The sequence below is a fragment of the Patella vulgata genome, chromosome 1, assembly GCF_932274485.2.
Source record: "Patella vulgata chromosome 1, xgPatVulg1.2, whole genome shotgun sequence".
NCBI classification, from domain to species: domain Eukaryota; kingdom Metazoa; phylum Mollusca; class Gastropoda; family Patellidae; genus Patella; species Patella vulgata.
The window spans coordinates 94,019,173-94,034,882 of NC_065879.2; the positions used below are offsets into that span (position 1 = coordinate 94,019,173).

A 15,710-nucleotide genomic window follows, 5' to 3' on the forward strand; every position below is an offset into this window, starting at 1 on the left:
TATCTTTAGTCATCAAAACGGAGATGAATACTTTTTTGAAATGGCAGTTGAAAAATCCAGAAATGAGTCTGTTTTCCAGAGAATGATGGAATTATTATTGATAATAACAAAACACCAGGTAATGAACATTAAGTTTAACACCCTAAGTTCAGAGATGCAAAATAAGTCAAATTGGGGTTTCATAGAGATCAAGTAATCAAGTGACAAGAGACCACCCTTTCAACCGATGAGTTAACTCAATGAACCTTCAGTTTATCAAAAGCAGCATGATTTAGATTTGCAGGGGCATTATCGATCCCATTTAGCAATGGCTTGGAATTTTCTAAAGATAGAATCCTAGTTGCTGATGTTTGAGTGCTAAATAATTTACATTTAAAGATAAAATGATCGCAAATATCAACAGATTCGCCACAACTACACAAAGGGTTGTTGCTTACTGCATTAGAATTTTAGAAATTTGCGAAGTTTACAATGTATCACTTTAAAAGATCCTTTGCCAAGATAAAAAAAATGCGTTTACAAGGGTTTGAAAACTGTAACCGAATTTTGTGTTTGAAATGGGACAGATTGTTCCTTAAGAATGATTTTTGGTAAAATTTGTTTTACATTGTATGGTTTTAAAAGAGTTGTTGTTTCGAAGATGGTACGGCTGGTTTGCAGTTTTTCTAATTTGCTCAAACGATTTGTTATCCCATAAAATGTCGGCATATTAAAAGATAGATAGAATAAATGCTTTGTAGATAATTTCTAAGGTTTTGCGTTTTAACCTATATTTGTGGGATCAAAAACAGTTTTTCACTTTGTTGGTTTTTGACGTTAAATACAATATATGATCTTCTCAGTTAGCTTTTGTGTTAAAAACGACACCGAGGTTGTTATGGATACAACCATCAATAATCGGTACTTTGTCGTAGATACAGTTTCGAGAAGAGTTCTTGCATCTTTGGAGAAATTAGGGTGTTTTTTCACCAGAATTTCCAACAGAGGAAAGTACATGTACTGAATGTGTGATGTTGCATTGAAAGGCCCAGTTAGTAATTAAACCTGGTATAGCATTGTCAGAATCAGAGGTTTTTTTTTACACTTTCATCTGTCCAGTAAGCGTTAAATTCATTACCAAAGTTTGTTTCTATTATTGGCCGAGAAGGTTCATCGAGTGCATGACGGAGGACCTGAGAAGGACAGCTGTCTAGTCATTCGGATGGGAAAGAAAACTAAGGCGTGAACATATAAGAGAGAGAGAGAGAAATGGGGTTTAACGTCCACTCGACACAAACTAGGTCATTTCGGGACTAACATATGGTTTTTTAATTTTATTTTCATAATTCGCTTGCACGTAGGGGTCTTTAGCAGTGGGAGGAAACCGGAGGACCCGGAGAAAACCCATGAGGGTGGACAGGCGACCCTACTCCTTGTCACGTACAACCAGGGTGAACATATAAGATCCCTTAACAGTCGGAATTCAGTATGAGTGGGCCATAGTGCCACTGTCAGGGCAAAATTTCACTCGTAGCACACTGTATGGTGTTTGCCCTTCTTCATTAGCCCAGTGTACTCCCTTCTTCACTAACAGTAGGATGTTAAACCCCATTTCATTTTGTTTGTTTCCATTAAGTCAGGTACTTGAAAAAGAAATGGGGTTTAACATCCACTTGCGCGTAGGGGTATTTAGCAGTGGGAGGAAACCGGAGGACCCAGAGAAAAGAGAGAGAGAAATGGGGTTTAACATCCAATTGACACAAACTAGGTCATTTCGGGACTAACACATGGTTTAATTTTATTTCAATAATTCGCTTGCGCGTAGGGGTCTTCAGCAGTGGGAGGAAACCGGAGGACCCGGAGAAAACCCACGGGGTTGGACAGGCGACCCTTCGGTTTTGGCACAATCCGTCCAGCACCGGGTCATCCGCTAGTTTTATGTAAATGAGTACAGGGCATATATACATAATTCTTAATCAGCATTCACAAATACCTGACAAATATAACACAATTCTTAATTCGCTTACACAAATATCTTAATTACATGTAGCATACACAAATATCTTAATTAGCATACACAAATATCTTAATTAGCATACACAAATATCTTGATTGGCATACACAAACATCTTAATTAAAATACACAAATATCTGAACTACACAAATGTCTTAATTGGCATACACAAATACCTGAAATACACAAACATCTTAATTAGCATACACAAACATCAGAAATACACAAACATCTTAATTAGCATACATGAATATCTTAAATACACAAATATCTGAAAAATATTGGAATGTACATACGAAATATCTTAAAAATGTGTATGTGGAAATATGAATACACGCAGGACATAATACATATACACAATCCTTAAAGTGCTGACAGACAGTTCTCGCTATAATAGTTAAAAGAATGGATAATGAAAACAGAATATGCTAAAAAATTCAGTCAAATTGCTGTTAGCCTGTCCAACCTTGTGGATTTTCTTCGGGTCCTTCGGTTTCCTCCCACTGCTAAAGACCCCTACACGCAAGCGAATTATTGAAATATAATTGAACCATGTTTTATTACCGAGTAGGCGACCCTACTCCTTGTCACGTACAACCAGGGATTCGAAACCGTGCACGTTGACTCAATGACAGTCCTTATACAGTAGTATGTTTACATAATAGTAATTAACTAAAACAACTTTCATATTTGTAGAGATTTAATATCCAATAAGGCTAAAATAAACCTCCTTGAGGTAATAAATCTTAAAAATATTGAATCTGATATATAGAGAATCTCCTACAAGTCTTTTTTTACATCAAAGTAAAAAAAGCCCCATTATTGTTTATATCGCTTGAGTCTAGTTTATTCGTTGATATCCGCTTGTGCCTGATTGAACAGAAAAAAATAGTACACAGTAAAAAGCAGACATAACAATTAAAATGAGTGGGGCTTCAGAACCCACTGCCAAGAACTGGCTTCAGACATAAGACCTAACCAAAAGTCTACATCGCATTCACAAACTGTCACAGCTACATGTACCTATAGCAGTGCTAAAAAAATCTAAGAAAGAAATCTAATCATTTGTTATCTATTAAAGGAGCTAAATCGCTAATATTTGGGACCTTGACATTGACACAAAATGGGTCGCAGTGCATATAATAATGCAATATGAATGTATATAAACTGATTTACATTCAATCGTTTCCGTTTTTATTCTAATTTCAAATCGGTTATCTTCGGCGAAATACGCCAGGAATTTCAATCGAATGACAATCGCTAGCATCTGGTTATTCCAGTCTACCCCGATAGTATTTATTGCGCATGCTCTCCAGATAAGAATATGCCGTCAGAATTTGACAGGACTAGTGGAATATGTCTAGATTTGTTCTTCGAGTCACTTGTTTACAACTGGCGTTGAAACACATGCATGGTACACGATTCATGTACCAATGGTATAATGTTTATTTTGTCTTAAATACTGGATACCAGAAGCTCTTCTTTCCCCGGTAAGATCACATCAATGTTAATTTAAATTGACAATTAGTTCGTGTTTTCAATGTAGAAGACATTGGATGATATTTAGTTAGAGACTTAGCTACTTTAAAGTAATATTTATTTTGTTATTTAAGTGTTTTATGTTGAAATTGAAAAAACAGCTAATCAATTTTTAAATTTGCTAATCAAATTTGGCAAAATTGGACTTTTTGATTATCCAAGTAGAATAAGTGGAAGCCATGTTTAAATTTGTTTTGAGTAACACTAGTGTTGTCAGTAGACTCTACCACAGCCGTAATTATCTCCCTTTTCAGCTTAATACTTTATTTGAGGTCAAAAGTTAGGAAAAGAGTTACACTGGTGTTACATTATGTCACAACTATTTACTCCAACATTACATTTGACCTCACTGACAAATGGGAATATATGTGACCCGCACAACTTCATTTTGTACTACGAACACAGAAGTATAAACTGTATGCATTCTTGTTGCTGTGAATGAGCCAAACTCTACTCCAGATGATATGACAAATTTAAAAAGAATTGCATTTTTGGAAAGCTTAGGCTGTGGACTATTCAAATATGATGCCAACTCTATTTTTTATAAAAATGACCAAGAGCCTGGTTTTCTGGGAGCAGTTCACATATTTAATTCAGTTGAAGAGTAGTACACACTCCTAATAAACATTCGGTGGCTGGGTTTGGTTTTTTTTGTATACCATTAGTGTAATTTCTGGTGTTTTTGTAGATGACCACAAATATCACATTTATGACCACTCAGACTAAAAGATTTATCAAACATCACATTGATAAGATTTTTCTACTGTATATTTCTTGTGTGAATGATTTTAAACAAACATCTTATTTATATGGTTTTTCACCAATATGAATTCTTATGTGTCTTTGTAGGTTAGCCCTAATTGAGAATGATTTACTACAAACATCACATTTATATGTTTTTTCACCAATATGGATTCTCATGTGTGACTGTAGACTACTGCAATGTGTGAATGATTTACTACAAACATCACATTTATAAGGCTTGTCACCAGTATGAATTCTGATGTGTGTTTGTAGACTACTACTAGCGGTAAATGATTTACCACAAACATCACATTTATAAGGTTTTTCACCTGTATGTATTCTCCTATGTGTCTGTAGATGACTACTAGTAGTAAATGATTTACTACAAACATCACATTTATAAGGTTTTTCACCTGTATGAATTCTCATGTGTGTTTTTAGACTACTACCAGCAGTAAATGATTTACTACAAACATTACATTTATAAGGTTTTTCACCAGTATGAATTCTCATGTGTTTTTGTAGACTACTACTATGAGTAAATGATTTACTACAAACATCACATTTATATGGTTTTTCACCAGTATGAATTCTCCTGTGGATCTGCAGATCACCATTCTTGGCGAATGATTTACTACAGACATTGCAATTAAAAGATTTGTCTCCTGTATGACATTTTATGTGTGATTGTAGGTGACTATGATTTTTGAAGGATTTACTACAAACATCACATTTATAAGGTTTTTCACCAGTATGAATTCTAATGTGTCTCTGTAGAGTACATTTATAAGGTTTTTCACCAGTATGTATTCGTACGTGTCTCTGTAGAGTACTACTATCAATAAATGATTTACTACAAACATCACATTTATAAGGTTTTTCACCGGTATGAATTCTCATGTGTCTCTGTTGTTGTCCTTTCTGACTAAATGATTCACTACAAACATCACATTTAAAAGGTTTATCTCTTGTATGAATTCTTATGTGCGTCTGTAGATTACCCTTCTGTGTAAATGACTTAAAACAAACATCACATTTATATGTTTTTTCACCAATATGGATTCTCATGTGTGACTGTAGACTACTGCAATGTGTGAATGATTTACTACAAACATCACATTTATAAGGCTTGTCACCAGTATGAATTCTGATGTGTGTTTGTAGACTACTACTAGCGGTAAATGATTTACCACAAACATCACATTTATAAGGTTTTTCACCTGTATGTATTCTCCTATGTGTCTGTAGATGACTACTAGTAGTAAATGATTTACTACAAACATCACATTTATAAGGTTTTTCACCTGTATGAATTCTCATGTGTGTTTTTAGACTACTACCAGCAGTAAATGATTTACTACAAACATTACATTTATAAGGTTTTTCACCAGTATGAATTCTCATGTGTTTTTGTAGACTACTACTATGAGTAAATGATTTACTACAAACATCACATTTATATGGTTTTTCACCAGTATGAATTCTCCTGTGGATCTGCAGATTACCATTCTTGGCGAATGATTTACTACAGACATTGCAATTAAAAGATTTGTCTCCTGTATGACATTTTATGTGTGATTGTAGGTGACTATGATTTTTGAAGGATTTACTACAAACATCACATTTATAAGGTTTTTCACCAGTATGAATTCTAATGTGTCTCTGTAGAGTACATTTATAAGGTTTTTCACCAGTATGTATTCGTACGTGTCTCTGTAGAGTACTACTATCAATAAATGATTTACTACAAACATCACATTTATAAGGTTTTTCACCGGTATGAATTCTCATGTGTCTCTGTTGTTGTCCTTTCTGACTAAATGATTTACTACAAACATCACATTTAAAAGGTTTATCTCTTGTATGAATTCTCATGTGCGTCTGTAGATTACCCTTCTGTGTAAATGACTTAAAACAAACATCACATTTATAAGGTTTTTCACCTGTATGTTTTCTCATGTGTACCTGTACACTACTGTTTTTACTAAACGACATATTACAAATGTCACATTTACGATGTTGTAAATCAGACTTCTCTTCTTTAACATCCTGTAATATATAAAAGTTATAACATCATTAGTATCCTGTAATATATAAAAGTTATAACATCATTAGTTTCTTGTAATATATAAAAGTGATAACATTATTAGTTTCCTGTAATATATAAAAGTTATAACATCATTTAGTCTCCTGTAATAAATAAAAGTTATAACATCATTAGTTTCCTGTAATATATAAAATTTATAGCACCATTAGTCCCCCTACAATATATAACATTATTTGTATCCTAGGGCCTGTTTCAGTAAGTTACAATTCGATATGCACGAAAATAGAAAAGAACCAAGATCTGTGGGTTATAAACATGCATTTCAAGTTTCATCAAAATCAGATGAAATTGTGACCTCCAGAGGGTCCACAACCCTGATACGCAATACTCTGACACTATTTGCAAGCAAGGGACGGCCATTTGTTTCCGTCAGTTTCGGTCTGATTTTTACGAAATTCGAACTCAACCATTCTTAGGGTGTAACGGTGATATATTCACACGTTTTTTTTCAATCAGTAAAATTGTGACTCTATGGGGTCCACAAGCTAAAAATGCGATTTTTCGTACAATCAGGGGCCATAATCCAGGAAGTTATAGTCTGATATGCGCGAATATCGAAAGGAACTGAGATCTGTTGGTTATAAACATACTTTCAAGTTTAAACCAAATCGGATAAAAATTGTGACCTCTACAGTGTTTACAAGTTAAAAATGTGATATTTCGTACAATTGGGCCATAATCCATGAAGTTACAGTCCGATACATGCCAATATCGAAAGGAACCAAGATCTTAGGGTGATAAGATAAAAATGTGGGCATATAAAAATACGTAATACCTGTTTTTTAATTTGTGGGATGAAACGACTAGATATAAGTGGGATGAAACGACCTGCTCCCTTTCTGGTTTAGTAAGATACAAAATTCCACAGAATACAGAACATTTTACTCACACATGTATGCTATTTGAGTATTTCCATCTATACAAAATGTCTATTTCTCTATCTTAGCTTCACTATGATGAACGAAAATGTCTGTTAACAGTGTCTTACTTCAAATGACAATCTTAAAGCGGTCCAATAGATTTCCCCTTAATAAACCATATTTCAAATATAACAAAACATTTTTATTGTTTTTTCTATATTTTTATATAGATGATAATGATTAATATTCGCTGAACGTTACTTGTTGCCCCAAAATAAACTCACCATTGCGATGTTAGCAACTGTTGATATAACACTTCAAATCAGGGTCCCTTATCTGGTAAAAATAAATTGTTGATGGTTACAGCTGAGATACAAGTTGATTTAACACTTTAGAGCAAGGTCACTCGTCTGATGGGAGATAGCACAAAGAAAACCGCCTTTCTTCGCTATACCATGTTCATTTCCGGAACAATTTGGCGCAATAGTTGTATATTGAAAGAGGATGTGGATCTCTCAAACACGAATAATTCATAATTTTAAGAAGACAGACCACTCACATCATGGGTGTATTTGAAACAGTGTTTCGGTGCAGAGAACGGGTTCTTGTCGGTTTTGAACAGCCAGGAATGCGTTCGCGAACATTTTCCCATTATCAAATCCTACACTACCTCGTTAGCTTGTGTGAGGCAAGAACAAATATGGTCGACGCGTCGACAATTGCCGAGAAAACAGCAGTGTGAGTGCATTTATTTATCTTAAAGTTTAAAACCTTTGGAAAACTGCATGTAGCATGTTGCCAGCTATATAACATCAACTAAAAGGCGATATAATCATGACAGAAAGAATTGAAAAGGAGTAAAATGGAGCCATTTATCAAAATTATGCTTAATAGTAAATTTATAGTAATAGTAATAGTAAATTTATTGCATAAAAACGCCCACGAGGAGCAGCATACAATTACAAAAATTAGTGAAGTCATTTATGTGTAATACAGTTCTTATACAGTTACAGTAATAGATTGTATACCGGTAAATTTAATTCAACTTTTTCAAGTTTGTCTGCTAATATTTAGTGTCGGGATTGGAATATCTACCTTTTTACTTTTCTAGTTACTGGAAAGATGCCAATGTACATTTCGGCGATGGTCTAGTGTAGGGAACAAGTTGTTTTGACACCGAGCTGGTTCGACACCCGCAACCCGAATTGTTTCGACACAATCTATTTGGGTCAGTTTGATTAGGATTTGGTTAGGTTGATTATATAGTATTAGTGGTTGATTTAAATAATAAAGATTTTACAAGACTCGCACGACATCCTATCACCAGTCATCTAACGGGCAGGCTGACCGCTATAATCGATCATTAGTAGAAGCAGTGAAATGTTACATTGATGGTCAGGGCGATTGGGATGTATATCTATCGCAACTCACAAGCGCATTGAGGTCAAGTGTGAACCGACAAACTGGGTTTACAACAAATAAACTAATGCTAGGTCTCGAAGTAAATCACCCTGCAGACTTAATGTTCCGCTCACCCGTTTTTCAACGCTGGTGATGTCAGAAAATTAGAAAAAGTTATGGTTGAAACGCATAGATTAGCTCGAGAAAGATTAAAAACGAACCAAGAACGAATGAAGAGAGATTACGATCTACGTTCAAATGTTAGAAAATATGAAGTAGCTGATGCCGTTTACATTTTAGATACCGCTAGTAAAAAGGGTAAAAGTAGGAAGTTGTCTCCATCTTGGAAAGGGCCCGGGATTATTACGCAAGTCATCACTCCATATCTTTTTCGAGTTAAAACCCGTAAAAATGAGTCAGTTTTAAATCATGACCGTATTAAGCTTTGTTGAGATCGGGAGTTGCCAAACTGGATTATTAATTTCCGTCGCAGATCGAATTCTGATGCTTCACTCCCGACTGTTTCGGGGAATGCGGAAGTTTATTGCATTTGTAGAGAACCGGATAATGGCACACCAATGATTTGTTGCGACCAATGTGACGACTGGTTTCATTATCATTGCGGTAATATAGCCTTGGATTCTGATTGGGAGGGTAAAGAATATATTTGTCCCAATTGTTCCGAATGATTATTTTGTTCCGGTTCTGATGCCGAGCACAAGGGGGGTGGTTTTATGTAATGATATTTGGGGGATCACTGTGGCTAAGTGGGTAAGACGTTGGCTCACTAGCCTGGAGGTCAGGTGTTGGATCCAGGGCTGTGGCCATTACATTGCCAATGTAATTAATTACTTGGATCCCTGCATTGGCCGAGAAAGTTCATCCAGGATTTCAGGCGTGGTTCCCCCTTGTCAGTTATGCAGGACGGAGGGCCTGACAAGGACAGCTGTCTAGTCCTTCGGATGATACGAAAAACCGAGGTCCTGTGTATACATTGGAATGCACGTAAAAGATCCCTTGGCAGTTGGAATTCGATATAAGAGTAGGCGATAGTGCCGCTGCCCGGGCAAAATTTCCCTCATAGCACACCGTATGGCGTATTCCCATCTTCATTAGCCCAGTATAGGAGCAGAACAGTAGGACGTTAAACCCCATTTCATTTCATTTTGTAATGATATTTACTGTCTTTACCGATTTTCTACGGTAAAGACAGTGCGTTGTCTTTTTATTTTTTTAGATTAGATAATGGAGAATACCTTTGGTATTGAACACTGGACCATCCGTCCTAGTCAGTAACGGTTTAAACCGTAGTGTAACAGGATTTGAAAGGGTGTGTATGTTCACGGTGTATAGTATATACCGCTATCTGTATGATTGTGCGTGAAAGTCTCGAATGCAAATCTGTTGTAAATATTGTAAATAATATCCTATGTTTTAAATGTTCACGAACATGTTACATACAGGTGTATGTGGATAGCAAACACCATAATACTCATTTTTCTTGAACAATTTAATCTTTTCTCGTGTCTAATTTTATTATCTCTCGTATTTTATTATTGTTAATTGTCTATAAACCGTCTATGTTTTGTGAAACTGATTTGAATTGAAGGAAATATTTACATTTAATTTTATAGATCCTCTCCTGATTGAAATAATTAAGAAAAACTGCATAGATTCCGGTATGTAGCGGTTGTACCTTCAACAACTATACCCAAATAACTGGTTGATACACCGGTGGATGTACCGATAGATGATAGACCGGTGGATGTACCGAACGAACTCAACAGGTGGGCTGATAATTCTCAAATCTTACTGCTTTATCATACAATTGAAATGTACAATAATGATTTACAAAATTTAATTATTGTTGAGTTCGGAAGAAGAACTTTTATGTTGCTAAAAGATTTGGGAGAAGCGGAGACTAAACTTTTAATCAGCTTATGGGTAGAAAGGCAGCCAAGCTCTGATTCTGGAAAGTGATCACACAAAACGTTACGGTCGAAAATTGCAACGTTGATGAACGAAAACGGCTATCAAGTAACTCCGAGAATTGTTCTAATAAGTGGAAATCTCCATACGGAAACTGACTACAATTCACGTACTGGCAATGAACTGAAAACGTGCAGTCATTATAAAACCTTTATGGAAACAACCCAACAGTCAGACCAGAGTACACGATGGGTTCCCTGCCATCGACAACCCATCTGTCAGACCAGAGTGCACAGTGGATTCCCTACCCTTTACAAACACAGAGGACACAATCGACCCATCAGGACATAAATACAAAGGGTAAGTGGGAGGCAGAAAGAGTCAGTTGTAAGGAGACACCTTGAAAAGATGCAACAACGTTACCCTACCCCCCCCCCCAATACTAATTTTGATTATGATTTGGCTGTACCTTTGGGGGGCGGGGGTTTAACCTCTTAAATTTGCTATACCCATGAAAACCGATGCACCCCTTATTGGTTGGGGTGTAGTATTAGGAGACTCAGACTAATGGTCTTTGGATTTTTTCTGAACCAAAACAGAACATTAATGGAGAGAGAGAGGGAGAGAGGAATGGGGTTTAACTTCCACTCGACACAAACTAGGTCATTTTGGGACTCACATAAGGTTGAAATTTTTTCAATAATTCGCTTGCGCGTAAGGGTCTTTAGCAGTGGGAGAAAACCCACGAGGTTGGACAGGCAACCCTACTTCCTTGTCACATACAACCAGGGAATAGAAACCCCACCAGTTGACTCAATGACAGACGTTCTGATACAATGCCCACGCACCCCCTCCACATCTGCAAGAAAACTATCCGTTTACCATCAAATTGAATTTTAGACGTCTCGGCTAATATCACATCCAACTTGAATTTTCGTGTGGAAAATTTGCTAACTGATCAGTATGCAAAATTGAATGAACTACACTAAATATTATGGCCTCACATCAGCGGGAAAAATATTTTATTGTATTCTTGTGAAACTTACAAAAATGACAATTCTAGTGTAGTAAAGACAAGTAAAACGAAATTTTGAATTATAAAAAACAAAACGAAATGGGATCTGTGTTTTAATCAGATTGGAATACACTGTAAATGGTTTATTGTGGACTTGTGCTTGCATGTGTTCTTGTGTGTCTCTTCAGGTGAATGATTTACTACAAACATCACATTTAAAAGGTTTTTTCTCCTGTGTTGCTGCAGACCACTAGTATCAGAAAACAATCGGGAGATGAATATGCCCCTGTTTCGTATTTATCGGGGGGTTTATTGTCCATTTAACCATGCTTGAATCAATAGAACATTGGTAAGTTTTCAGACATTATTATTTTAATTCCAGACTGTATCTAGTTCTTGTTTATACAGTTGCCTTTCATACTTACATCCTAAAAAATACCCTATAAAACTGTGTGATGTCTAGGATTCTAGCAGTTGCTATGTATACTGTTCTGACATGTCGTCAACAAATGTCAATTGGGGCATAGAATTCCTTTTTATTAGGCCCAGTTCAGCCTACTATTTTGGACTCCCTCATTATATTTTAAAGCTATTTCTTGTGACTAATGACTTATTATTAGGCAGATCATGTCAGTCAGAATTTGATCAAAGCGTGATTTTAAAATTCCACCTGATTAAGTCCTAAAAATTGGTGAGTGAAGCTAGCCTACCAAAAGAGAAAACAAAAATGCCCTTAGTGTCACTGCCTAGTAACAAATAATTTAGGATACTTGAAAACGGTTTTAATTAATTTATGACAGATTTTCTACTGTTTTATGTATTTCAGAAATGTGTTTTCATAAAAAACGATCTTTGACAATGGGGTGATAGTCATGTGTGCAGAATTCTTGAAGATATTTACCAATAAAGATTTGAGTTGAGGAAGACATTTGAGCACATAAATTAAAAAAAACAACAGTACACTGTTATATTTATACGCAGTAATGCATCTTGATAATTTAGAAGGGGTTTATTGTCCATTTGACCACACTTTTCGACCAATCAGAATTGAGGAAATTTTTGTTTTGTGCTACAATTTACTACAGACATCACATGTGAATGGGTTTCACTCCATTCAGCAAACCTCGACAGATTCTACGCATCTAATCTCGGCTGTATGACGATTTCCGCCATATTGGAACTATTTTAAAGGTCCCGGATGAAAAATGGCTGCGCCCGTGGAGATTTCTGTGGGGAGTGTATTATATCAACAAACGTCAAGTTTGGCATGGGGTTTGGGGAGTTATATCAAACCAGCAGCCTTAAGACAATATCTCTGCTCATTTAGTTATATACACTCGACAAAAGACGCCATTTTTGGACTTTTTTGTAAAAGTGACACGTTTTCCTGTTAAAGTAAATCGGTAACCGCATCGCAAATGTATGGGCGTAGGTACATATCAAATACTATCATACAGCCGAGGTTAGATGTAGTGTACCGGAATCTGCCGAGTGCGTTTCATTCCAGTATGAGTTCTCTGGTGTTGCTGCAGACCACTACTATCAGTAAATGATTTACTACAAACATCACATTTATAAGGTCTTTCACCTGTATGAATTCTGACATGTGTTAGTAGAGCTGCACTCTGATTAAATGATTTACTACAAACATCACATTTATAAGGTTTATCACCAGTGTGAATTCTCATATGTCGCTGCAGGCCACTAGTATCAGTAAATGATTTACTACAAACATCACATTTAAATGGTTTATCCCCAGTATGTATTCTAATGTGTCTATGTAGATGACTACTGTTAGTAAATGATTTACCACAAACATCACATGTAAAGTGTCTTTCTCCCGCATGACACTTTATGTGTTTCTGTAGACCGCTGCGGTCAGTAAATGATTTATTACAAATATCACATATAAAAGGTTTTTCACCAGTATGAATTCTCATGTGTGTTCGTAGAGTACTACGCTGAGTAAATGATTTACTACAAACATCACATTTATATGGTTTTTCACCTGTGTGACTTCTAATATGTCTATGAAGGAGACTATTGTGTGGGAATGATTTACTACAAACATCACAAGAAAAAAGTTTTTCTTCTGTATGACTTCCCATGTGTGCTTGTAGACCACTATTCTTACTAAACGACATATTACAAATATCACATTTATCATGTTGTAAAACAGAATTCTCTTCTTTAACATGTATTTCACAGTGTTTCTCTAAATCAGTTTCTAATTTAAATTCTTCATCACATAAATTACACTGATAAACAGTTTCAATATCTTCAGTTTTCTCTTCTTTAACATGACAATATTCATCTACATCATCAGTTTTCTCTTCTTTATCATGCCAATATCCAACTATATCATCAGTTTTCTCTTCTTTAGCATGACAATATTCATCTATATCATCAGTTTTCTCTTCTTTAACATGACAATATTCATCTACATCATCAATTTTCTCTTCTTTAACATGACAATATTCATCAACATTATCAGTTTTCTCTTCTGTAACATGACAGTATTCATCTACATCATCAGTTTTCTCTTCTTTAACATGCACATAGTAGTGTCTTTCTAAATCATCAAGTTGTTCAAAAATTTCATCACATACAACACACTGATGAAAACTTATAACATCATCAGGTTCCTGTAATATATAAAAGTTATAACATCATTAGTATCCTGTAATTTTATTTTGACAAGGGTGTTGAGCTGGGCGATATTTTGGTATTTCGATATAAAACTGTCACAGAAATAAAAACCGTCAAAAATACTGCCTTCAGAAAAATATCGAAAAACCGAACATACCTCGCGGTTTTGATTTTTCTGGATGATATTTAACATAAATATTGATAAAATGTTTTCCTTTTTATGTTATTTACGATATTTTATTGCTTCATTATGAATAAATACTGTTAAATAAACTTACGAGTTTTCCACGAAGCTTGTCAATGCTGATAAGGAGCTTTGTTTACGTCACGTGACTTCTCCCTCACATTTTCACCCGTTAGAATTATCCCTTTTTTTGTTCAATTTCTATGCATCTTGACGAATCGTTTATACCGATATTTGATTTTCCAAAGGAATCCTTGATATTCAGATTGAAATAAATTTTAATAAAGCAGAAATATAAATAACGCCAACTATATTGCGAGTTCCGGTAGACTGATTATCATTCATTCAGCGTTGACGTGTGATGGCTGTCTGTGATCCGAAAAACAAATATTTGACTAAATTAATGAACACTTTTTGACATATTACTTTTGTTTTAGTATCATGGTATTGTATAATGCATTTTCAAGAAGGTATACACTTGAACGAGAAAAAATGAACGAGGTTCAATGAACAACATCCAATTGTACCCGTAGCTATAAAAATATGCACGGCCGAAAGAACACAAACTTCTTTTTATGTTTTTTGTGCCTCCTTCATATGTAAATATTTTTAATTTAAACAAAACATTATAATTACTATAGTCAGTATTTTTCATGGTTTGTATTTCTGTGACTGTTTTATATTGAAAACCGAAATATCGCTCAGCTCAAGGGAACGGTAAATTTTACCGTCATCTTGTTTTCATAAAATCGTTTTTGGCTGATTATAAATTCATTTGATAGTTGTATTCAACCTTTCCTTTCAACTTAGTTTCCAAGTTCAAAATGTCAACGGACCGAGTCCAAAACATCGATGCCATATTTTTTTCAGTCTGAAAGGTTGTAAGTACGAAAAGTGTTGCAGGACCGATATGTCATGTAATCGACAATAACTTTAAATAACTCATGATAATTAAAAAGGAATTCTCGATTCTCGGTCTGTATTCTCAATAAAAACACAAATAATCTTCTAGAATTTTAGGTTTATTGTATCAAACGGATGGCAAATAATTCTCCTTATCGTTATGGGATATTCGCCATTCGGATTACGAATATTCAATCCGAAAATAAACTCACCATTTTAATGTTATTGTCATTTGTTGATATTTGCAGGTGAGGTCTACAGATGCAAGTTGATTTAACGGATCAAAACAAGGTCAGTCGTCTGGTAAACCAAAACAAGGGTCTTCAGTGGGGCTTAACGTCTACAGAAATGGGGTATCGCGTGAAGAAAACTGGTTCTTTGTTGTC

At 35.2% G+C, this 15,710-nt stretch overlaps 2 protein-coding genes across 2 annotated transcripts; both read right to left on the minus strand.

Moving 5' to 3' along the window:
• Positions 1–2,180: 2,180 nt before the first annotated feature.
• LOC126817223 (zinc finger protein 845) lies at positions 2,181–7,689 on the minus strand. The gene is made up of 2 exons (XM_050544035.2): positions 7,528–7,689; positions 2,181–6,325 (listed from the first exon to the last, which is right to left on the minus strand). The coding sequence occupies exons 1-2, from the start codon at positions 7,528–7,530 to the stop codon at positions 4,334–4,336; spliced, it is 1,995 nt and encodes a 664-aa protein (XP_050399992.1). The 5' UTR covers positions 7,531–7,689; the 3' UTR covers positions 2,181–4,333.
• A 4,018-nt stretch (positions 7,690–11,707) lies between these two features.
• LOC126818241 (zinc finger protein 664) lies at positions 11,708–15,710 on the minus strand. Its single transcript, XM_050545551.2, has 2 exons — positions 15,537–15,710; positions 11,708–14,233 (listed from the first exon to the last, which is right to left on the minus strand). Exons 1-2 carry the CDS (start codon positions 15,537–15,539, stop codon positions 13,052–13,054), a joined length of 1,185 nt encoding a protein of 394 aa, XP_050401508.1. The 5' UTR covers positions 15,540–15,710; the 3' UTR covers positions 11,708–13,051.